Genomic DNA, 24,118 nt, shown 5'->3' on the forward strand with positions numbered 1-24,118 from the left:
CACTGTGAACTTCTTGAGAAGACCATGTAGAGGTATTTCAGCAGATCGGAGGAGCTCAAGGAGAGAGGCTGGTTCTGCATTAGTATCCTCAGAGGGCTGTGCACATTGGTACCTGTGTCTCTAAGAGCAGAATTCAAGATGATGCTTTCTGTGTATGCCTGGAGAGTGATAAATAAATACTCATGAATACTTATGCTAAAGCATAAGCCAAAACGTTGTGTTAAATCATAGGGAAAGCACGGTTGTATGCTGTCTCTGCAGTACAGAAACCCTCTGGTTCTGGCTGCAGTGTCTCTCCTGAGTTCCAGCAGCTGCGCTCAGTAGCCTCTATATTCCACTCTTGACAAGCCTTGAGGGACAAGCTTGTCATCTAATAGCAGGATATCTTCTGCACGCACAGTTGGGCCCTGTCTCAGTTTTGCATCAGGTACCCTGCAAAGTCACACTCTTTCAGAACAGACTGAATGGCCCAGGGAACCTTATTGCTCCTCTGGGATGCACTGCACATTACTAGAAGAAAATGTATTATCCCTGAGATCCTGAAAGTTCAGGACTTCTCTGCAAAAATTAGGAAGTGCTCTGTACACGGCTTCTTCAGAGTAAGTTTTGCAGCAGCTTGACTCGTGCTAGAGTTTGGGACAGGAGAATCCCTGCAGAAGTGTCAGAGTGACTGTGTGATGCATGTGGTGAGCTGTGGTTTGTGCAGCTGTTTTGCTCAGAGGAGGGGGGGATGTAGGATGTAACAGTAGCTTGCAGAGGCACCCGTGACCTTTGAGCACTTCTTCCCTCTTGCTGCAATGCAAATATGAAGATTGCTTTTTTCAGGCATTTCGGTGCTCTTGCCCTGTAATTTTGGTTATTTACCTTTAGCAAACAGCTAACTTTACTTACTTTACTGCAGACCGGATAAACCGCAGGGACGAAGGTCTTATCACGATATCGGATTCCTCGGATGAAGAATCACCTTCACTGGAAACACCAGCAGAGCAGCAGCATGAGGAAGATGACGATGACGTAGTCGTCTTGGCAGAGGTGATTTTTCATTCTTGTACTTGCCCTGCATTATTCATGGCCTTTCCAGTCAACTCCTGTGTAAATATCTGATACATTCCTTTGAGAGTCCTGTCCTGTTACAGTAATTTACTTAGGATGTCTGAAATGAAATTTGAAATGATGGCATTTTGCTGGCTTTAAGTGTTTAATTTTGAGCACAAGAGGTGAGAACTAGATGTTAAATTGCATTGTATTTAAAGTTCTGTTTAACAAAAGTTGTAGCTTCTGTAAAGTTATCAAAATCCAAAAAGGTGGAGTGCTTTGTAAGAGGATTTGATGTTCCTCAGAAGATGGGTTTTCAAAACATGCCTTGTTTAACCCTATATGCTTTATATTCTTCCATGCTATTTGGACTTCGGGCCGGTCGCAGGCCCTTACATTTTTGCAGTTTTACAAAGCCAGCCCACCTGATAAATCTCTTTCCACTGGCTTAGGCAGCCACACAGAGGAAGGCCAAAGGCTTTAGCTATGTTAAGAATACATTTTACTTTTCTGTTAAATTAACCAAGGCATTGAAAAAATCTGTTGCAAAGCTGACCTTTCTGTTTCTCAATTGGAAACAGTATCAGAGAATATTCAGACTCTGGCATACAGCAGTGTGTCTGCTGGAGGCAAAAACAAGGCCAGAGATTAATGTTTTGAGCTTTGATTCCTGGTTGTTTGTTTAAATTGGTGAGAAGGCCAATGTGCCATCAGTTAGTTCCTCCTTCCCAAAGTGTTTTGCTGGAGGGGAAGTGGGTACCAAGGCGAGCTTAAGGACTCAAAGTCCTGTGCATCCCCAGTTCTGCCAAATGTTCTCTTAGTATATGGAGACAGACTGAGGATGGAGTTCAGTGAAACAAAGATACATGGGTGGCAGTTTTATGGCTTATTAAACACTTTGCTAAAGAGACTTTTTGTCTGTTTCAGAAATTTGATTAGATGCAAAAGATCATCTGGAGCAAGGATTTTGACATGCAGACCAGAACTCCTCCTAATTTTTGTCTGTTTTCTTTTTAGAACCCAAAGCATCAGCAGCTTGTGCGTCCCAATGTCATCAGACCTGCTGCTCCGTGGCAGGGTGCAAACACTGTGGGAGAAGGAGGATGTAAAAGCGCTGTTGAGCCCTTGAAGAGCATGTATCTGCAAGATGAGAGCTTAGCTCTGCGGTGCCAAGGAGACCAGTATGGTCTCATGGGGGAGAACAGTGCTGGACCAAGCAGGGGTGAGAATATGAACTTTGCCTTGCAGCAGCCTGGACTATCTGAGCTTAATGGCCCCAGGTTTGAACTTACAAGTAACCAGGAGCCTGGCCCAGCAATAAAGACAAATCCACAGCCTGTTGTTAACAGAGACACCGTTAGTCTGGAGAAAGCAGACCTACCACAACAGGAGAAGGTGGAAGCCCAGGGATGTCAAGAAGGGGACTTGGAGCCAGAGCAAAACCTCAGAGGAACAGCTGCTGCTGCTACCACAGAGCAGGAGATCCAGAACAGCCAGCCCTCCTTCCAGCCGCTGGAAGGTGAACCCCATGCTGTCGTCAGTGGTCGTGCTCCTCAGCAAGGGCAGCCTGAAGCAGATCTGGGATCGTTGAGGTCATTTGGAGAGGAGGCTCCCGGGCCAGCCTTCCCCCGACCTGACCCGCAGCAGGATGGGATTCCAGGTCCTGCTTCGCCCCAACCAGCACATCCGCCAGAAGAAACGGGTCAGCAGGCAGCGATAGACAATGAACAGCCAGGTCCAGCGTTCCCAGCTCGAGGCTTTCAGGAACTTGGCTCTAGTAACGTGCCAGAACAAGGAGCTGCTGGGCAGGACCAAGAACTCATTGCACTGCTCATCAGAGAGACAGTAAGTATTCCCAAGGTTTGTTTGCTTTCTGTGTGCGTGTTATTTTCAGACAGGTTTTTCAAGGCGTGTAGTGTTTCGCATGCTCAAAGTGCAGCCCTGTTGACTTCAGCTGCAAATCCTCTCTGTTTTGACTGAACCTCGGGTATGCCCCAGGTGAGGAGCCGCAGTGAACTGTCTTGGAAAACTCTCGTTTGGGAGACTAAGCCCAGAACTGTGGCAGAAGTGGTGAGAGGATGCAGGTCTTGAGGGCACTGTTTGCTTTGGGATGGACTCTTGGCCAGAGAGATTGAGCAGAACTGATTGCAGGGTCTCGAGGGCACAGTGAGGTGCCATAACATGGGTCTCTTCACTAAAAGGCCACTTAGTGCCCTCTCAGTAGAGCTGGTTTAGGGATGGATCTAGAGTTTGATGCCTTATGAAACACTTTTTTTGCAAACAAGTGTATTTTACTGCATCAGTATCATGCACCACCACCCCCACCCTCTCCAAGTCTTCTCTTCACATCCCAGGTCTAATTCAATTTGGGAAAACTGCAGTTGAGGAAAATACTCTTTAAGAAGCAGTCTAACAAAATTCAGTTCTTTCCAAGTAAGACCTTGTTGATCAGTGACTTACTTTGAGATGGGCAAGTAGATACTCTTGCATTGTCAGGGTTGCTTGACAACCATGACCAGTCCGGTCTTGCAAAGCAAAATATGATATGGTGCAATCGATTGTGATACCTGTACAGAAACCCCAATGAGAGGACAGCAATTGGCGCCCTTTGCTATGTGGCTGATGCTGGGAGAGGTTGCACAGAAATACCAGTAAAGGTTTGTTGTCTGTTCTGATCTCACCACTAGTCTGTCTGGGTGCTTTGGGTGGGTATGTGGATTGCTGGGGTTTTTTTGCTTTTGCTTTGGAATGTTGTGTTTCAGCACACAATCTGGAACTCCTTCATCTTCTGTCTGAAGGTAAATATTAGCTTTGCTTGTGTTGTAGATCATACCTACGTGCCTCTCCTCTTTCCAACCTGAATCGCTCGTTAGGCCGTTCACATCACTGCCCATATTCTTCCTGGGAGAAAGAGCTGTTAGCAATTGTCCTGTGGAGGAAAATGAAGGCAGCAGCTTGCAGTATCCAGGCTTGGTGGATATAAATGGTCTTTTGAAATCTGTTTTGGCCCTTGTCTCAGGAGAATGCTAGATAATTACCTGCAAATCTCTGGTTTTGGTGCTGTTGCTGTGTTGTGCTACACAACTACTCCAATATCTATGTCACCTTTAGTGTTTCCTACTACAGGAAGCAAGATTCCCAGATGTGGAGAAGGAATATATTGAAGAGTTAATCAGCCTCAAGAACTGCTATGACTTAAATGTGTAAGTATGGAGCTCAGAGCCAGGTGTATCACGCTGCAGTCACATTTCCATTTCCCCACCTGCTAACGATGCTGTTCTAGAGCACGTCCAGGCTGGGAGGCAGCACCACACTGATAGTGCCAGAGAGCAGAGAGGTTTTTTCCTTCTAGTAGAGCTTTTCTTAAATCCTCTCTAATTCTGATCTTGTGCTGTAACTTCTCTGCTTTTAGGATCATTTGCTCGTTTAAAGATATTGCATGTAATTTCCTCTTAACTATTTCTAAGGTTCTTAAAAAGGGCGACTAGCAGGGTTAAGGTGTTGAGTTGACTTCTATAAAACACAGCACAAAGGTGGGTTGGTGAGTTTTCAGTTGAAGAAGATATTTTCCTACCTCTTCATCTCACTAACTTTCAGCTTTTTCCAGGTAAAGCTGGCACGGTTTTGGACTCCTGTATTTAGTGTCATAATGTTGGTGTTTATCCCCTTAATCAAATAGCAGTGGTACTGTTTGAGTTCTCTCATATTGCCTTTTGCAGATAGAATAGAACAAGCACATTGAAGGGCTGGTAGGATTGATTCTAGATATCAGTGGAGGGGCCAATTTTGGTCAAACTGAGCAGAAGTGTGAGCCAAGAAGGGAAATAAAAGGAATGGGACAAACAGCGTGAGGATTGTTGCTTTCCCAGTTGAGTTAGCAGCTCCAGAATACCTGAGCGTTCATCATGCTGGATATCTCTGGGGCTCATGTTAGAAGCAAAAATGTTTTAAAAGTCATTAACCTTACTGATAACTTGCATCAGCTCCCTGCCCTCTTGGGTAAAGCTTGCACAGCTGATGAGTGAGGGGTTGTGGGTGTTGGCACCAGCAGCACAGAGAAGAGTGGATTGAAGTAAATCTCTTGTGAGTTGTCTGGTGCAAGGTGTCCCCTCTCTCTCTGCAGCTGTCACTGCCATTGCAAACATATTGAAACTACTTATTCTTCATACCTGTATCACACAATAGGTGTTGGTTACCAGAGTATTCACTTTATCTTGTATTAATCTAATGGCCTTTCCAGTTAACCAGGGCACTAATTAAGCAGTATTTAAGTGTGTGAGGCTTAGAATTAATTATTGAACCATAAATAAGTTAACTGGCAAGGAACTAAGGACGATCCCATCCATCAGGCATAAATTTCCTATTCTGCTGCCATTGCCTGTGTTGTGAGTTATGTTTCCATAGCAGGGCTGCTTGGTTAGAAACTTCTTTCTTGTCCTTGGAAAATCCTTTCCCTGCGGTGGTGGTGTGGTCAGCAGGAGAAAAGCTTTTGGGTGCCCACACCACATACTTGGTGCACCTTGGTGTGGATGGTTGTGTTGGGAGAGTAGAAGACACTCCTGGGGGCAATTGGGCCATTGAAGTTGGGCATCTGGCCACAAAACCCTTTCACAGGTTGTGTGTGAAAACTCAGTATTATGTCCTGCAGGGATCTAGCAAAGCCTGATAGAATTCAATCCCAGTATTGGCTTCTATCAGTCTTAATGTGTTCCTTCCCTTTTTGCTCCCGAAATCTCTTCTCTCCCATTGTGTGCCACAGACACAGGGAGATGAAAAGGTGCTTACAGGCTTCCCTGGAGGCCATCTACAGTGTCTGCTCAGCGGTGCGTTACCCGCTCGCTGGATGATAAAGATTTCTTCTCCATATTTTTATTCCTTTAACCAAACTATCTTTTGAGTTGTCAGTGCGTCTTTTGTACGAGAACAAATGGGTCAAAGCGCTGGTCAGCCTGGCTGGCGGGGTCTCTTTGATCTCCATGGTGTGTCAAGCCGAATCAGGCTTGAAATATAATAAACAAGGGTGGCTGGGTTTGGGTAGGGATGAGGCTTTTAACTGTCTCTGTGTCCTGCGGTGCGGATATTAATGAACAGGGCTGCAAGGGTGCGTGTGGTGCGCGCTGGGACCCACTTAACTAATTGTCAGGCATTGAAGGTGAACGTCTCCGAAAATCCTGAGCGTTGAAATGGCAACATGCGGAATAGTTCAAATGTATTCTGACTGTGCCCCAGCTGAAACCCTCCCCTTTGAGCTGCAGTGATTTGAGCTCCTTGAAGTTTATTTTGTTGGATTAAAACAGGGGTTTTTTTAGTGGGGTGCATGGGGGCTGGAAGCTATTAAATGCTCAGTGCCGAGATATTTTGTTGTTTTCCGAAATGATCTTAGAACTTTTGAACTGATGTGAAAGATAAGATGTGGGAGCTCCTCTTAGCAGGGTATCATCTATTCAGCTTTTGTGTGCAGAAGCATTCACACTCAGTCAAAAGCTGCTGGCTCAATATGTCATTACCTGATTAAACAAAAAGAAATGCCTCTGCTTTGAATGTGAAAGCAGGGCTAAAGTAATCATGCCTCGATAGTGGATTAATGCTTCAAGCCAGTTCAGATTTCTTAATTAGGGACTGATTTCTGACATTAGGAATGTAAATTAGCTGCAATTATGTCTTTGCTGCATCCTAGGACCTTCTCATTCAAACAGTTTTACAAATGTTAATTGCTTGTCCTGGCTCCTTTCGGAAGGATGTTATTCTACAGCTGGGGAAACTGAGGAACAGCTTCTGTTACCTGACGCAGCCAGCACAGCTGGTTAGCGGTGGTTCAGAATAAGCTGGAACAGTCGGATTCCAACCCAGCCTACAGCAAGACAAAGCTTCCCTTGCAGAACAGCTTCCAAAGGATTCGTGGGTCTCCAGCAATGGGCTATTCTGAAGCTACTTGCTAGAGTCTTTTCTAAGCTGAAATACTCAGTTAAACTAAATTTTCCTGAACAAGTTATGGTTGGTTGTAGTAGGACCTCACGTATGCTGCACTAACAGGCTAGTATGCATTTTTTTTCAGCAATTTTTCTCACTAGACCAGTTTCTAGTGGGAGTTGGACACTGCTGGTGTCATTTCAAGCTTTGTTACAATGAAACCTGTGTTCAGACTATGTATTATATTTAACCACAGTTTAAACATCTTTCTGTCTCTGCTCTAATGTGAAAGTAGATCAAGACTGGAGCCTTTAATTCAAATTTGAATCTATAATCTTCTCTTGAGGAAGACATAACCTTTCACAGGTTTTGTAGGGGTTTATATGCTTTTTTTTTCCATAAATGCGTTTGTATTAGCCACAGCAGATGACAGCTAGATTTCAATTAATGCTGCTAATATTATGACTGTTGCTTCTTGTATGGTCTTCCTAATGTTAATTCCAGAGTAGCAGAACCTCAACTCTTAGTCATGCAGGATTTGACACGTGCTCACAGGAGATACCACCTTACATGGTGTTTCATTCTACACTTAATTCTCAGTCATGTACTTGCAGTTTGCCCTACTCCAGAACCTCCCTTGGTTCTTACAGGGGCTTGCCTGCCCAGCCTTGTAATTATAGAATACTAAAAACTGGACAAGTGAGGAATAAACCTCATCTCCCAAACCCTGAAATAACTATATTTATCTTTTCAGACTCTGCAACTATCTTCTGGAAAATCCAGATTACCCAAAGAAAGAAGGCAGAATGGTTTTAAATCCCAGCAGCAGCCTGCTTGCCAGCCAAGATGAGACAAAGGCAAGTGAGAGTATTCTCATCTACAGCATGTGTCTCATGCAGTCTGTTCAACCTGAGTGGACCTTGGGATGTCTGGTTCTCTTAGTGCATCTTGGTGGAGTGCCTGGTTGAGCCAGACTTTCATAGGAGGCCTCTGAGTGCATTTAAAACTCTGTTAAATAGCAATAGTTAGTTGCTTGGAAGGTGACTTCCAAGTCTTTCCTGTTTTGCTGTTGCACAGCTGCACTTTGTCTGGTCTTTTGCCTTCAGCGAGACCTTCTGCCCTGCCTGCCTGTCAGCTGCCCCCTCTGAAGTGCTCGTGTTGATAAGTGATACAAGAATCCCATGGTCATTCAGTCACCTGAAGTAGATTAGGCCCTCAGGTCTCTCTTGTGTGGCCTTTAAGCATTGCCTTTCAGCCTCCTAACTGCGAATCTTCCTATACCTTCTTGGTTTATTATTTTTATATCCATTTGACAAAAAAATTCCTCTGAGCCGCTTTGTGTGTGTTGAACTAGCTGTGCGTGGCCTGAGAGGGAGAAAAGTTGAATACCTCCTTCTACTCTTGGAAACATCTCTCAACGTTGAGCCAGTGAGGTTTTTCACCCTTCATAGTATCATCTCCTCGCTGTCTCGTGCAGCCACGCACGACAGTGTGAACGTTGCGTTGTGGGTCCTGCACCATGGGGTAGGTGACCCGCACAAGTGCAGACACCAGTTGGCTTTGCACCCAGCTGTGCTCTGAGCTGGTGGTTAGATACATGCTCAGAACTAGCTGCTGTGTAACCTGAATTTTGGGTGGTGTTTCAGAAGGTCCTGATCACTGAAAGAGTGGTTTGGGGTGTTCTTGTATGTATTTATAGCAGCTTCTTTTAATATCTTTTGCATTTTCTCCTTAGGTGCCTAAAGTGGACTACTTTGACTTCTCCAAACTTGCCCCACTCGATCAGCGGTGCTTTATCCAGGCAGCTGACCTGCTCATGGCAGACTTCAAGATGCTGAGCAGCCAAGACATCAAGTGGGCGCTGCATGAGCTCAAGGGACACTATGCAATCACACGAAAGGTTCTGCAGCTCAAGTCTATTTTCTTTCCTAGGGTTATCTCCTGTGTCTGTGGAGAGCATTGTGATGGCTTTAGCCTTTCTGTGTCATCTGCTAGTGTGTGATGATACTTTTTTTTTATTATAATCTTCCTTTTAAGAAATATTGGTCCATTTAGTAGAGACTTGCAAAATTTATTAGCCAGACAGAACACTGCAGGAAGTTTTTACTCTAATAGGAGAACGGGGGAGACACGAGCTACTTGATGGTAGGCGATGCATTAAACTGGGAAGTGTTCCTGTATGTTGCTGCTGAAGTGTGGTATAATTGCCAATAAATCCCAGACATTTTGCTAAATTTTTAGATATGTAACTGCTGGTATTAGTTAACTGACTGCATGTAATTGAAGAGAAGCCAGAGTCTCACTGTCCTGTTTCTTCTTGCTATGACTTGTAGAATGAGTCCTGTATTCCTCATAAGACTGCAAAGACACTTGTTTTAAGTATTAACAATGTAAATGTGGCTTCAAGCTTTTGAATTGGATCTCTACCCATCTGATGTGCTCCTCTTGCTTGAGCTTCTTTCTCTGCTATTCCAGGACTTAACTAAAACTTCTTGTCTATTCACTTGCTTGATAGAGCACTGAATATTTGAGCTTTGTTTTTAAATTAGATAAAAAAGACCCAACAAAAAACAAGAGCAAAACCAGCTCTGCATCAGAATGGACACAAGTTGTATTAGATTTAATAGCTATGGGGTAGTGAAGTATCATTCAACTGTTTTGCTTTTATGGAATGATTGCTTTGTGAGTACATAAAGCAACACGGTGATCAAAGGAGAGAGGTGCACTTGCCTCTATATGGGGTGTTTGGCTTTCCGGTTTTGGATCAGTCTTATGCACATGTTTGTACTGTACTTTGATTTGAAGTATGTGCTTCTGCTTTCTTCCAGGAACAGACATGATTTAAGTCTGTATGTTGTTTTCTAGACCTTTTCAGATGCCATCAAAAAATGGCAGGAGCTGTCTCCCGAAACCAGTGGGAAACGAAAGAGGAGGAAAGAAATGAATCAATATTCGTATATAGACTTCAAATTTGAGCAAGGTAAACACCAAGCTGTATGCATTGTGCCCTCTGTGTTGTTATTTTAAGCAGAGCTGGCTTGTGGCAGAAAAGTACTATTCTTGAAAAGGGATGTGGTACCAAAACAGTGATGTTTCTGTCACTGTCTGGGGTCTGTTTTGGAGATATTCTTCATTAGTACCCTGCATTCTGTTTGAGATGCTGGTGGTGTGTGGAGGAAGGAAGGATTGGATCTTTGTTCTGGCTGCTCCATCCTGTGTCATTTATCTTTAACTCTGCTTTAGGGGATGTGAAAATCGAGAAGCGCATGTTCTTCCTGGAGAATAAGAGGCGTCACTGGAGGTCCTATGACAAACTCTCTCTCCTCCCACCGGTGCTACGGGAGCAGGAATTCTATGAGCAGAAAGTTAAAGAGATGGCAGAGGTGAGTGGTAGGAGCTGCTTTGATCTTGTGGTGCAGACATCTTCAGCTATGGTAGAGGTCTTGCCCCAAACGTGGAAATCTGTCTCTTTGAGAAATTTAAGTTGAACAAAATATTGAATAATTGACTATCTCTGCCCCTTTACTACCTGTTAATGTGTATGACTTTTCCCAAGTAACTCATTTCTGAAGGAAAAAAAAATAAGCTTGGAGTTTCATACATATTCAAATACATAGCTGCTACTTTTGCAAACACCGTTCTGGACCTTTTTTGCTACAAAGCTGAAAAAGCTTTACTAATTTCTTCCTGTAATTGTTAGCAAGCTTCTCTGCTACTTTAGGGCTTGTAATTGTGGCTCAGTGCTGGTGGTAATGACCAGACCCAAGGCAGCCTGTCCACTCCTCCACCTCCCCCAAGCTGGTGGTCCTGTGTCCAGAACGTCTTGTCCCGTGCTGAGGACCACGTGTTTCGCAGCAGAACCCTGCAGCACCCGCTGCTGTGTTGTCTTCCCCCTGTCATCTGAGGCAAGACTGAATTCACAGCTCTGCGCCTACGATCTTTTCTAAAGTAGCTTCTTAAAGACCCCATCTCTTCGGCAGATGGATGGTGTCTCCTTTTAAACACAAAGCACATGTTCCTTGGGGCTTTCCCTGGAGGGGCCCATTGGGTGAGATCATCTCTGCCCATGGAAAGCTGAACCAGCAGCCCTCCATAATACGGAATTTGGTTCTTTGTTCTTGTTATCTTTACTTCTCCCATCTGTTTTAGCTGAATCATAAATGGCTTAATGGATTGGAAGGATGGGCTGAGTGATGCTGTAAGCAGACAGTGAGGCTTTTATAGTGGTTTGTGAGTCCTGAGATAATGTAAAAGAGTGGAGAGGCTACAAAATTGCTTTGTCTATTCCATAAATACAGATGCACATATCTCTCTTACAGCATGCGGACTTTCTCCTTGCTCTGCAGATGAATGAGGAGCAGTATCAGAAGGTCAGTATCTATAATGTGGTCCCTTGAGTTCAGCTTGTACATAGACACTATTTTGCACTTACAACTTCGGACTCTTTTGGCTTTGGGAACAGAGCTGTTCTGAAGCTGCATTTGTACCGTGCGGCTTTTGCTGAGCTGGCAAAACCTGTATAGAGTGTTGGCTGGCTTTTAGAAAAGGTAGACAAGAGCCGAGCCCAGCAGTATTGATGCACATAATGATCTGTAGTAATTCAGTCAGCTGCTGCTTGTATCTTTACTGGCCAGAACAAACATTGCAATAGAATAGGACCAGGTTTGCTCTTGCTGCCACCATTACAGCTGTTGGAGCTCTGCCAGTGGATAGGCATTCCTCATTTGTAGAAAGGACTCTTTAAAAACCTGAAAATCAGATCTTTCCCTTTAAACGAAGAGAGAAAAGTTAGAGATCAGTTCAGCAGCAGTGGATTACCTTTTCATTCTCAATGCCCGTTTCTCTCCAAACATTGGAGAAGATGTCGGACCTTTGAAGAAATGGGTGTACTTACTGTTTAACAGTGACAAGCTTTTCCACTCCTGCAGAGAAGAGCCTGAGACAAAGTCTCTCCAGGCAGATGGGTAAATGTTCCTTTAAAGGGCAATAGATCTGAAGGTTGGCTTTCCCCAGATGAATGGTTTGTATTCTCTGCTGCTTCCCTGCAATTGCAGTTTCCAAAGCCCAATATGCTTCTCTGCCTGTGAACTAAGAATTATTAGAACACTGTGTGTTCTGTAGATTTTTAGAACCTGCCGAGCAGGACATACAGGTATTAAGTTGCTTAAAACTGAGTTTTTCATTGGTCTTAGTGAGTTTTGACCACCAAATAGGATATCTAATGGAATGGTGTATATCTGTTGCTCTTTTTTAGAATAAATGCTGGTATTGCTTGTGGCTTGCAGTTATATGTGCCTGTATGTTGCTATAGTTATCAATGCTTTGATGGCGATGATGCTAATACCTCTGTTTATGGCTGCAGGATGGTCAGATGATAGAGTGTCGCTGCTGTTATGGGGAGTTTGCATTTGAAGAGCTAACTCAGTGTGCAGATGGTCACTTGTTCTGCAAGGAGTGCCTGATTAAATACGCTCAGGAGGCAGTCTTTGGCTCTGGGAAGGTAAGAGTTTCCCAACTGGACAAGGGGAAAGTGGGTCAGTCGCTCTTGGGAGATCACATTATGGTTTGTGTAGTGGTGTTGCTTAAATCAGATGTAACTGCACTTCCAAGGAAATATTTGGATGGATTTGTGTCCTGAAATCCAACAAGTCAGTCTCACACCAAGTGAAGCCAGCAACTTCAAAATGGGATATCTGCTGAACAGGATTTCAGTTTTGCCAACCTCTGTCAGTTGTGCTTCATGCCTAACAATGTGGATGATTAGGAAAACTTTCTACAGCATTCATAGTGACAACAATAACTTGAACTTGTCTGGTTTTTATTTTCTGCTTAATAAACCAATGGTATCTGCACAGAGAACACACTCTGACCTCTGACTTGCCCAGTCTCCTCCTAGCTAAGGCTGTTTGTCCTTCTAAATGTGATCCCAACTGAATTGAGGGATTGGTTCCTCTATGATACAGCTAACCTTAGTTGGTAGTTTAGCTTCCAATTATCCTGGTACTTAGCTGAGCTATAAATGAGTAATTACTCTGCTCTGAGGTCTGCATGCTCCTTTGCCTCGAGCTGTGGTGATCAAACTGTGGGATGCTTTTGTACTCTGAGATCTCTATTTCACATAAACATATAAACCATCAGCTGTATTTATTACCATATTGACAAGAATACAACGTGCTGTTTGTGAGCAGAGACCACAGAGTGATCAAGGGCTGCTATGTGGTCTTGGACTGGACTGTGATCCCAGCTGTCAACAGCATCTTCATGCCCAAGGTTTGAGGCCTGATCTGTTTAAGTTGTCTTGTTCTTGTCGTCTTCAACCTGTTATCTGGCAGTCATCTGCTGACTTGGGCTTTATTCTCTCTAGGCAAGGCTTTGCACTGGTTTATATGGAATTGTTCTGAGTACGAGGCCTTGCTTTTTGCTGGTGCTGTACTGAACCTGAGCTCTCTCCTTCCAACCCTAGTCGGAGCTCAGCTGCATGGAAGGCAGTTGCACGTGTTCATTCCCCACCAGCGAGCTGGAGAAGGTGCTTCCAGAAAACATCCTCTGTAAATACTATGAGCGGAAAGCCGAGGAGGAGGTGGCTGCTGCCTGTGCAGATGAGCTTGTCAGGTACGTGTCCATCCGAGGGTGCAGACTGCACTTACTGCTGTAAGAAATTGTTCTCTGAAACTCTAAATGTGTGCTGACTATGAGACACAGAGCTTTCAAAGAGCTATGTTATAAATTCAGGCTTCTGCCTTCCCAGGTCTCTTTTTATTCAGGTTGGTCTGCCTTTGACTAGGAGCAGATTAAAATTCAATAGACTTGTCTCCCCCAAGACTTGCTTGCCAGCTCTGTGCTGATCCTCTAAATTACACGGTCAGAAGCAGTGCTGAGCGTATAATATTTTGATTGTGAACAGGGAAGTGATCGAAGAAATATGAGCCAAAAGGCAGTAGTCAGCATATCCTGGTGGCAGGCGTTTGGTTGGCAACCTTATTAACTAAATCCGCTTTCAGCAAAGATATGTTTGACACTCTACATTAATGGCATCTTATTTGGGGCTGCAGGTGTCCGTTCTGTAACTTCCCAGCTCTACTGGACAACGACGTGGAGCGGTTCAGCTGCCCAAATCCCCGCTGCAGAAAGGTAATTGGGGGCTATTTGCTGTTTGGTCTCTTCTGAAGTGTTGGGCAGGAGAGCTGGGAGGACAACTCTGCTCTCCTAGCAGGTGAGTGAATATCTGATGTTACTGGATGGGGGCAGCAGCCAAAGTATTTGCTGCGTCCTGCTGATCTTCTATAAAATTGTGTGGCTGGTCAGGACACCGTTGATAAAGAGAACACCAGTATGTATATTCCTTTCTTTCCTTCAAAGATGTTGGCTAAAAAAGGCTTCTAGAGGCCTTAGCTTGCTGTCTTGCATATACAGAAATGTTTTAGGTAAAAATGGAACTGGGTGTTTAGAAGACATAAAACCAAATTGTGATTCTTTATCTGATGAAACTACTGAAACAACCTTATGTGCTATCCCTAAGAGAACTGACATCTGCCTCTTTCTTTTATGCTGTCACCTGAATACAGATTCAGTTTGAAATGACAAAAAGTCCTGTTTGAAGAGCCCACTGAAATGTGACCATTCAAAGGGCAGAAGATCTTTGTGCTTCTCTGTTTGCTAATAGCCATAGCAGGAGACTCACCAGGCGCAATGGGGGACAGGGTGGGGGAATCTTGCTGCTGCTCCTGCACCATCTGGTTTAGGGAAAAACAGAAGCATAGAAATGTGTTTCCCAGTCTCCTGAATGTTTGCAGAACCCTATTTACACCTGGTACCAATGAGCAGAGACCAGTACGGTATCAGTGTTTAGCACTGAAGCTATGAGGTGTCTTGTGTAACTTCAGCCACAACAGTGGATTCTTGTGCAATAGGCAGGGAGCTGCCTGTCCCCCAGCAGAGATTTCTGCTAATCGCTGAAATTCCTCTGGAGTGCGTTAATTTTATGCTTGTAGCTGCTGTAGCTTTGGGTTCTCATATTGACATGATAACCACTGTTTGACTCTCTCAAGAAAGTAATAGGAAGTCAAATATCTGTTGTCTGGAAAAATTGAAGTCACCAGCAGTGAACTTTGCATTCCGTAGTGAAAATTGAACTTACTGGTGGGGGAAAGAGGCTTATGAAAGAAGCATGATTCCATTTTAGATCTCTAATCTGCAGATAACATTTTGTTACAACAGCATCCACCTCTAGCATTTGGGAAAGAGATGGGATTGTGACGGATCATCCAAGTGTCGTGAGCAAGGAGGTTTGCGGTCACTAGGTGGCAATGTTGATTCATGTGTAAAGATTCATGTGTCAAGCGAATTGTTTTCAAAATGTACATGTGTCAGCACCGCAGAACAAAATTCAGGCTTGAAGAGCACAAATGCTTCAATGTGCTAAATGAATTGAAGTAGCTTTTTCTTTTGTAAAATGTATATTGTGGCACAGTAACTGGTAAGAAGGGTCATTGCTGAGATGTCCCTTTCCTTCTGGTGTGCTGTTTCATTTCCTTCCTAGCGTACTGCCTGTCCCCCCTCCCCAGGCTTGCAGCATTCCAGTGGGCTGGATTTCTGGTTTCCTGGACAGCTTGTGTTGATTCATTAGCTGAAAATCTGCTGAGTAGCTTTGTGCTCTTCTTAGAAGTCTTGAACGACTTCAGGATTTGCAGCAGAGGGTGAGGAATTCGGATAGCAGGATGTGGTGTTTCACAGCAGCAACTGCAGTGATTCCTCGTCTTCCCGCTATCTCGCCTCTCTCCAGAATGAAGGATTTTGGTTAATGCTGTTGCTTGCAGGAAACTCTTGCCCTTAGGGAGGAAAGGGCTTATCTGGGGAACTCTGTAGAGGTTGGAGAGGATGCGTTGGCTTTGCTAGTGGTGCCTCTGGCAGGCTCCGTGCTGGTGATGACTGATCCTTGGAAGGAGTCCCTCTGGGTTGGAAGGACTGTACTTGCACAGCTGAACCTAAAGCGAGGGGAAGCGTAGAAAGGGAAAGGTCAAAATGTGCCTCTCCTGAAACCTCGGGGTTCCTCAAGAGTGGGAAAAGGAGGAACAGATGGTGGACCCGTTGTGTTCCTGTGCTCCATCACCTGGATCCTTTGTCTCGTTTTGAGAGTTCATGTTGATACTCTCAGGCTTTCCTTTACATCTTGCAGAGAGGTTGATTGATCATTTAGGCCAGCTCTGGATGAGTTGTAAAGTGATGGGAACCAGCTGGAAACCTTCATTTTGGCTGTATATGTGTGTGTTGGGCTCAATAATGAGAGTTGTAGGCGTAGCCAGGTCATTCTTGTGCATCTCACCTGTGGTTCAAGTAATTTGCACCTTGCAGGGACCAAAACATGGCTAATTGTAACCCCAGCAATGGGCAGAGCTGCTGGTCCGTAAGGACATGAGTCTGCACCATCTGCCATGGCTACTGCGGCTCCAGCTGCCTGTTGTCAGCTTTGGCTCCTAGTTTGGTGGCCAGGGCTTGAATCTTAATGTCACAAACTGCAGGGTAGAGAAAAAGCTTAATTAGCCAAGGAAAAATGTTTCCCAAGGCACCCTACAGATGCATTCTGCTGTGTGTGTGTGTGGGGTCAGAGCTGGTGCTGGGGGAGATGCAGCTTTTGCTCAGACCTGTCTGAGTTTTGGGGTTTTGCTCTATAATGGGTCACTGACCGCACCTGGGGCCAGGCATCCCTGGGACAGCGGCTTGCCAGCCCACTCGGTCGCCCTCAATCTTATTCTGCACAGGGATCCCTGCGTGGAAACAGCTCTTGAATTCCTCATCTCTAATGATGTGTGTTTCTCCTCCCTGTACTTTGACCCAGCAAACCAAAGCTGGCAATTCTGGTAAAACCAGGCAAGGCACATGTTGCTTGTTGATTTGTGCAGCCCTGGGAAGTGAGTTTGCACTTTTGCACGTTGGGGGAAGTGCTGTTTCCCACCAGAAAAGGAACTCTGTCTTATCTGCTCTGCCTCCCTCCTCCCAAGACCCCATATTGTTGGTGAAGACAAGGCTTTTGTTCCCGGCCGGCTTGCTGCTGTCCCCGGCGCTGTGTTGCGGGTGGGGGGGAGATGGTCTCTCCCCTCTTTGCAGTCTCAGCACAAAGCACTGCGGGGCTTTCAGCCAGCACGAAGAGATGGGGAGGTAAAAGCTGCAGTTGCCATGGAAATGATGCATGCACAGAGCAGCGCTGTCCCTCGGTGCACAAAACCCTCCGCGCGCTTTTCATAGCCAGGCCACATCGCAGGAGCTTGCATTTCCAAGAGTTTTTCTTTAAAAACTCCTTTGTATGGCTTAATTTTTATTTCTTTTACTTAATTGCACCGAGTTGCTGTCTGCCTTGGTGCAGGCTGGACACCGAGAGGCGGCAGCGTGTGGTTGCACGGTGCTAATTGCATCTCCCTCGGACTGGGGAGCTACCGCTCTCACTCAGGGTCCTTAGCGCATCCATTAATTGGGGCTGTGTGTAGGGAAGGGGTTTGCCTGCTGGGTGTCTGAACTATCACACTGGAAAAATCCATCTGACACGAGCACATCAATGCTCATAAAGTCTCCTCTCTTTTGCTTTTTTGGCTTCAGGTTGGGCTCTCTGGCCACGGCAATCCTTTGCGTACTTCTCATTTGCAGGACTAAGACATGGTGGCTTAGGGGGCTTGTTTTTAAGCTGCTAGAGTGTCTCAGGATTGATTTCAAGGTGCTGGCTAGGAACAGATGCACCCAGCTGCTTTGAAGCTTCATTTTTCTGTTAGAAGCGAGGCAGGTTTAAGCTTGTACAGAGTTGTGCCCAGCAAGCCGTGCCTGAACACGGCATCTCTTAGCAGGGTGCTAATGCTGCATCCCCAAGCCATGTTAATAAGTGCAAGTCGCGTTGTACAATTTACAGCAACTTTGACGTGAGTGACCTTGCTGAAATAAATAGTTGTGTGATCAACGAGACCTGAAGTTAGAGAAGCGACTGAGGCGTCTGCTGCAACGCCACGATCTCCATACCTGGTGTGGTGATGGGGGATGGAGCTGTTTGTGCTTCAGAGGGAGGTAATGAGGCAGCCCTGGCCACCTATGATCCAGTTGCAAGTGTTTTATAGGGTGCAAGGGGAGATGTTTGTGTAATCAAGTCCCCAGCAGCAGGGGATGTGTTGAGGATGACAGTGGCTGCCAGGAATGTCATCCAACACATACCACAGGGCGCATCCTTGTGCGAGGGGCCGCCCGGAGCTGCCCTTCCTAACTCCAGTGTGTGGTGGTTTTAGGTTTAAACTACATCAAGATTTGTGACTGGCAGGGTGTGTGTGCAATGGGGGGAGGAGGGGGGATTGTTCTGGCTGGAGGAATTGAGCTTGTCCAAAATGCCTTAGAGTAGGATGTGCATGTGGAGAATTACTTAATTCTCCTTGTTTTGCAACATGTTTTCCCAGCTGTTGAAGTCTGCTGTCTCATTCAGCTTCCTGACAGCAGTGCAAACATTTTGAAGGTCCCATGGCCCCGTCTCATTCTCTGTTTAGCCGTTTTTATTGCTGTTCTCTGTATGCTTTTCCTTGGGCGTATTTATTTGGATTTGATTGTTACTTAGAGCTTAGCCCCACAGCTTTAGTGGAGAACAGAGCCAAAGGTGGCACTCATGCCAGACCCCTGTAATTTCCTTCTGATGGCAGTGACCTCGGACCCCAACTCCCAGTTTTAAATTCCCATCCTCTTGTGTCTGTGTGAATGTGGCTTAGCAGAATTTTTTAGGATGGGGAAGAAAGGGAAATGCAGTATGGGGGATCTTACTACTTGTGTTACTGGGTGGGGGTTAGAAATGGAGCACTTATGCCTGTACACACTTTTGTCCTGAGGTCTGTGTCCTGCTTGCCTGAGCTGGCAGAGCAGTCTAAGCCACCTTTTCACGACTCTGCCATCTTCTTCCTTTGCGCTGCATCCCCGAAACCTCCTGCTCCGGACCTCTCAGCTTTCTCCTCCAGCTCAGTGCCTTCGCTGCACCCTTTTTAAACGAGCGGTACGCATGGGAACACGCTCCGCTCTGTTACTGCCAAAACCACAACAAATGGCAAGTTTCCGTCTGTCATCTCGGCTCTGAGGCACTCCGCGGCCGGGCAGGCGATTTTCATTTTTCTTCCATAAAAGGACATTGAAACTCGTCGGCAGCCGCGGCGCTCGGTGCCGCGGGCAAGGCGATGCTATCGCCGGCAGCGCCGCTGATTTCCGTATCTCTCCTCAAAGGGATAGGCAGGAGGGAGGGACCAAGGCCAAAGGTGGGGTTGAGGTGATTGTAGGTGGCAGATAACACCCCGGTAGGTTTTATTGCCAGGTCCTAAAGGAAGATAGATAACAGGAGGGCGCTCCTGGTATGACAAAGCCTTAAATGTACAGTCCCGTGTAGGAAGAGGATGCACATGCTAAACCACGTGGTGCATCCCGTTGAGGCGCGTAGGGTCAAAGTTGCGCGGGGAGTGCTGAGAGTTGGGAGATCTGCTCGTCCCCAGCTTTCTGCTGGGCAAGATACTGATCTTTTGGAGGGAGATGAAGGGAAAGCCACATGCTGGGGCTCTCCTTGGTTTCCTGGAAGCGGGGCGGTCCATGCCTACAGCTTGCTCCCCAGCTGAGAAGGAGCATCCAGCAAAGCCAGGGACCAGGAATGATTTGTGTCCTGGGTAAATCCTTTAGCTTGCTCTTTGGTGTGTGCTTGGGCTGGGCTGGGAGCAGCTACAAGAATTGACTGGTACCAGCAGTAACTTGCTCCTAAATGCCCCTTTCTAAAGAGGAAGCACAATGACCAGCCCAAAATTGCTCCTTGCCTCGTCTGTGTACCTGCCAGTCTTCCTCGGGACATGTAGGAAGGGGCTGTAGAAGCTCCAAGAATACCTCACCTGGGAAGAGGGCAGGAGCAGACTGGGTTCATTGCGGTGGTGGTGTGGAGAGATCCCATCGGGAGCTCAGGTGCTGCTGCTTTTACAAGGTCAAGTCTATTTATGCAGTGGTATGTGGAAATGCTCCACTTGATAAATGAGTCTGACAGAGGAGGAGAGGGTGAAGCCCAGCCTGGAAATGGACCTGAGGAAAGAGGTCAGTTTAAATGGGGTATCTGTCTTTTAGGGGGGGGGAAAGCTGCTGAAAGCAAGAACTCAAACTAGTCCCTTTAAAAATAGACTGTGTTAAGTCAGTGCAATTTCAAGCAACAAAGCTTAGTCCTGTGCTTGCTTTCTGCCTTATATAGCAATATCCATTCAGTGAAAAAGGCAATTCTCCCACTGTTTACTGACCAGTGAATAGCTCTTTGTCAGGTCCATAAGAGGTAGCAGTGCTATCTTCCCTTTGTAGCCTTGTCCTTTGCCAAGGAAAGGCCCAGAGGTAATAAACTGAGCACAACTTCACGTGGGGATGGAAACTTCAGCCTCGACAGTCTCATCCCACCTTCCCTCCCTGGGCACAGCCGCAACTGTTTGGGAAAGGAGCTGCCGAGAGCAGCTGCAGACCCGTGGTGCTCAGTGCAGATGTGTGATGTCTTTGGAGATAAGCTGGGGCAAGTCTCTCGAGTGGTCCTGTAGCCAAACCAGACCCTGAAGGCTGTAGTTGTGCTGAGGGTTGAGCAGAGTCTGAGCTGGGCTTTGCTTTTTATCCTAAATCCCTTTGAATGAGAAAGGGAGGAGTGGTGTTCTTCTGTTTCATGCAGGGAACAGAAGGAGGGGTAACATAACGTGATCACCCTAATATCAGTGAGAAACCCTGAGCCTCTGTATGGACCAGAGTGCTCACACTGCCTGATTTGATTTAATTTTAAGCAGTGAGGTAACTTAACCTCTGTCACTTGTCTGTCCTCGCAGCAGGTAGCGATGCCCCTGAGCTGCCCTGGCACCGCTCTGGTTGTTCGATACCTTCATGGCACCAGGGACCAATTTAAGCTTAAAGTTCTGCCTGGTGCTACTTGTATTTGCAGAGCATCAGAGCAGGGTTATCATTTCGCTGCTGCAGTGGAAATGGAGGTTGGAGGGGATGGAAAAAGGCTGTTCCCAAGCTAAATTAAAAACGTTGTTCTGACCTTAGTCAAGAAGCTACGTCTTCCCTCTCTCTTGCCTCCCCCTCACATTCCTGTCGTAGTAATCACTGATCTCTAACCTCAGCTTCATCTGCCACAGCGAACCACTTGAAAAATGTACTTAAAAAACCCCGAATCTCTGCATACACCTCATCTCGCTGTTACCTTAGCACTCCCGGGGCAGAGTTCTCTTTGGAGGGGATGTGAGTCAGCAGTGGAGGGTTCCAATAGTTTTGTGTCAGGGCAGCTGATCACTGACTGCTGCTTTGGGCCAGAGCACCGAGATGGCCTAACCTGGTGTGTGGAGCACAAGGAGGTGTTTTTGCTTCTCCTTTCTGTTTGCACATAAACAGATTTCAGCAGATGACAGAGTCAGCAGACTTCCTGAGCTAATACAAGGCTTGTGCAGACGATGTCCATTTTGGAGGCTGTCAGTAGAGTTTGTTTCCTAATTTGGTCACAGTGTGCTCAGGGCTGGCCTGCTTTCCTTTGTCTCTCTTTTTTTCTTCCTAAAAACACTCATCCTTTTATATAATTGTCACAGAGGGGAAGCTGTTTGCATCAGAGAACCTCCAGCTCCTCTCACTTCCTCACTGCAGAGGAAGTGATACTTGAAATGTCTCTTTAAAAAAGCAATGCAGTTCAAGCTGATCTCTTCCAATCCTTTTTCTACCTTTGCCACTCTTTTTGTGAGCTCATCTGAATGAGCCTGCTGGATTTTTATCCATTCTGGGTCATCATCTGAGCCCTTCGTTATGGAGGACTTTGGAATCCTTCTCTTAAGTGACAGGGGAATCTATGCTGTAATTAAATAATAATGTTGATAAGCTGATACATTGGAATATATACTGCGAGAGGTGTGTGTGATTTCAGCTAATGAAAAGAGCATGTTTTGTTTTGGTTCATACATCACCCCTAACAAGATGCCTGGTACCATGTGGAAGCTGTAAATGCCAAACACCAGGAGAGAAATAGCATGGCTGGTCAACTTCATTAAATGACCTTTAAAGGTTAGCTCATGTGTCTTGCAAATCTTCAAGAAAACTAGGGAGCACCAACCCCTCTAAGAGTTGCCTGCTTTTTGGTGTTGGACCAGAGTCAGCCCCAAACAAGCTGCAATCCTGGCCTGCAGGAGACAGTTTTAGCCCTTCCACCCTCAATGCGAGTTTCCATTCAGCAGTAGGAACAGCTGAGGAATCAACACCAAACCTGTAGGTTCCTTTTTTCCTGTATTTCTATGCTGGACTTAGCAGAAAAAGGAGTGGCGGAGGGAGAAGTTTCAAACCAATGTAGTTAAGTATGCAGCTCTGGTGTCTTTATTCAGTGTAATTATGTGGTGGTGAAGCTGTTGAAGGAGCTACCATCTGTATTGGAGAAGACTCCCTGGCCTTGGAAGCACAAGGAGATGCTGGGTTACCTCCTCAAATCCAGCGCTGTTTTGGGTCCAGAGTACACGTCATAAACAGCAGAGCCTCGGGTTAAGGTGCTAAGGAGCAGCTTGATTACGGGCGTTGGAGGTTTGGCTGCCGATGGGCAGGTCCGGGCTGGTCTCTGCGGAAGTTTCTCCGGAGAGGTGAGACCAGCGTGCGTCATGTGTCGGATGCCAGGTTACCATTGACCTCTGACACATGAGTAACGGAGAAACGGGGACACGAAGTGGTGAGGCAGCAGGTTCGGAGGGGGAAGAGAAGGTGAAACAAAAGTTTTCTTCTAATATAGTGAAGATCACCTCTGTGTGTCATTCTTATTTGCATAGTATCTTCTAATTAGCCATGACTGACTCACCCACCACTTCCACCTGAAAGGAACAATATGTTTTGAAGTGTATGGTTTATAATCTCAGTAGGCCAGCGTTTCTTCTCCTCCTCCTCCCTCTCCCCTTCCAGTGCCCCCCAAAATGCATTTCCTTATTGCTTTTAACCTTCAAGCCTCTCTTCTGCTCTCTCTCCGTTACTACTCTTGCATTATTAATGGGGCTGTAGCAATCCAGCCAGAACACTGACATTACTAATTACTGCTTGTAGCAGCGGAATGAGGAGCAAGATAAAAACTGGGTCAGGAAATGTTGCCGTCATAAAATGATAGCATCAGAACTGGGGAGCAGAACTCTTAGTACAAGCAGGTTTGCATTGGAAACAGGCTCCTTCACCTGGTATCGCACCTGCGCACGTTCGCCATGCGCGTCCTCCATGCTTATTTGCTGCATGTAGATCGGAAGGGCATCTCGCACACACAGAAAGGTTAATGGACCCGTAATTTCCAGGAGCGGAGAGATGGAGTGATACGTTGTGCTCTGCCTGATAGCTTTTCAAGCATCACAAAATTCGTGTGCTCCTCATTGTTGGCACTGTAGTATGAAGCCCCTTCCCACGATGGTGTCAAAAGCTGAGGAAGCGTAAGTGCCTGCGTTTATTTTTGCATTCAGTGAGAGCCTGTCACGCTCGATGCGTTCAGATTGTCCTTGGTTGTACCAAGGGCATCCTCTAGCAGCAAACAGCTCTCCGTGCTCCGTGTGAGAGAATACGTCTGCTATGAAATCAGAACAAGAACATTATTTGGGGGATGCAGCAATTAACCTGTGAATCCTGGGCTGCTGTAAGCATAAGGAATTGCTTGTCTCTCCTGCTTTTGGTTAACGGAGCTCAATTGGGCAGAACGCCCGCTTGGGAACCTGGCATCCCTTGGAGGCCTTGCATGAACAGCCGTGCTGTCGTGTTAACTTGCTCCTTGAGAGAGGAGCAAGTGTGAAAAGGGAAGCGTTATTTACTGCAAAATGTATCGACTCTTATGGTAAGCAATGGTTAGAGAAAGTAACCTCTTTAAACACCTGTTCTCTTCTTTGAAGTAGTTAAAACAGCTAAAATACATAGGTCACAAAATACAAGAAAACACAGATACAAAACTGATCAGTGTGTGCTGGCAAAAGTCTGAAGTCCCCCCAAAAAGATCCTTTAAAAGAAAAAAGACGAACTGAAGTAATCTCTACCAGAGGTATCAGTTTTCTCACCATGGATGAGGGGACGAGAGTGTGTCTCTGGGGGACGCGGTGGCCTCAAGGGGACAGACAGAATCGTTCTGTGATTCTGTGACTCCTTAGGAGTCTCTTGGACACAGGGGAAGGGACTGTGT

General features: G+C 45.9%; 1 protein-coding gene across 8 annotated transcripts in view; it reads left to right on the plus strand.

Moving 5' to 3' along the window:
- The window catches only part of RNF216 (ring finger protein 216), a 78,048-nt gene that overhangs the window by 15,291 nt on the left and 38,639 nt on the right, over window positions 1-24,118 (plus strand). For 7 of the 8 annotated variants that reach the window (XM_071814908.1, XM_071814912.1, XM_071814911.1 and 4 more), the window contains 11 exons: window positions 902-1,032; window positions 2,053-2,880; window positions 4,147-4,238; window positions 7,700-7,802; window positions 8,681-8,845; window positions 9,811-9,925; window positions 10,189-10,328; window positions 11,265-11,315; window positions 12,308-12,445; window positions 13,409-13,557; window positions 13,998-14,076. In XM_071814908.1, coding sequence (XP_071671009.1) covers window positions 902-1,032; window positions 2,053-2,880; window positions 4,147-4,238; window positions 7,700-7,802; window positions 8,681-8,845; window positions 9,811-9,925; window positions 10,189-10,328; window positions 11,265-11,315; window positions 12,308-12,445; window positions 13,409-13,557; window positions 13,998-14,076 — 1,991 coding nt within the window. The remainder of the gene's footprint in view (window positions 1-901; window positions 1,033-2,052; window positions 2,881-4,146; window positions 4,239-7,699; window positions 7,803-8,680; window positions 8,846-9,810; window positions 9,926-10,188; window positions 10,329-11,264; window positions 11,316-12,307; window positions 12,446-13,408; window positions 13,558-13,997; window positions 14,077-24,118) is intronic. The other variant, XM_065850792.2, reaches the window with a different exon arrangement.

The sequence above is a fragment of the Patagioenas fasciata genome, chromosome 15 (assembly GCF_037038585.1).
Source record: "Patagioenas fasciata isolate bPatFas1 chromosome 15, bPatFas1.hap1, whole genome shotgun sequence".
Lineage (NCBI taxonomy): Eukaryota > Metazoa > Chordata > Aves > Columbiformes > Columbidae > Patagioenas > Patagioenas fasciata.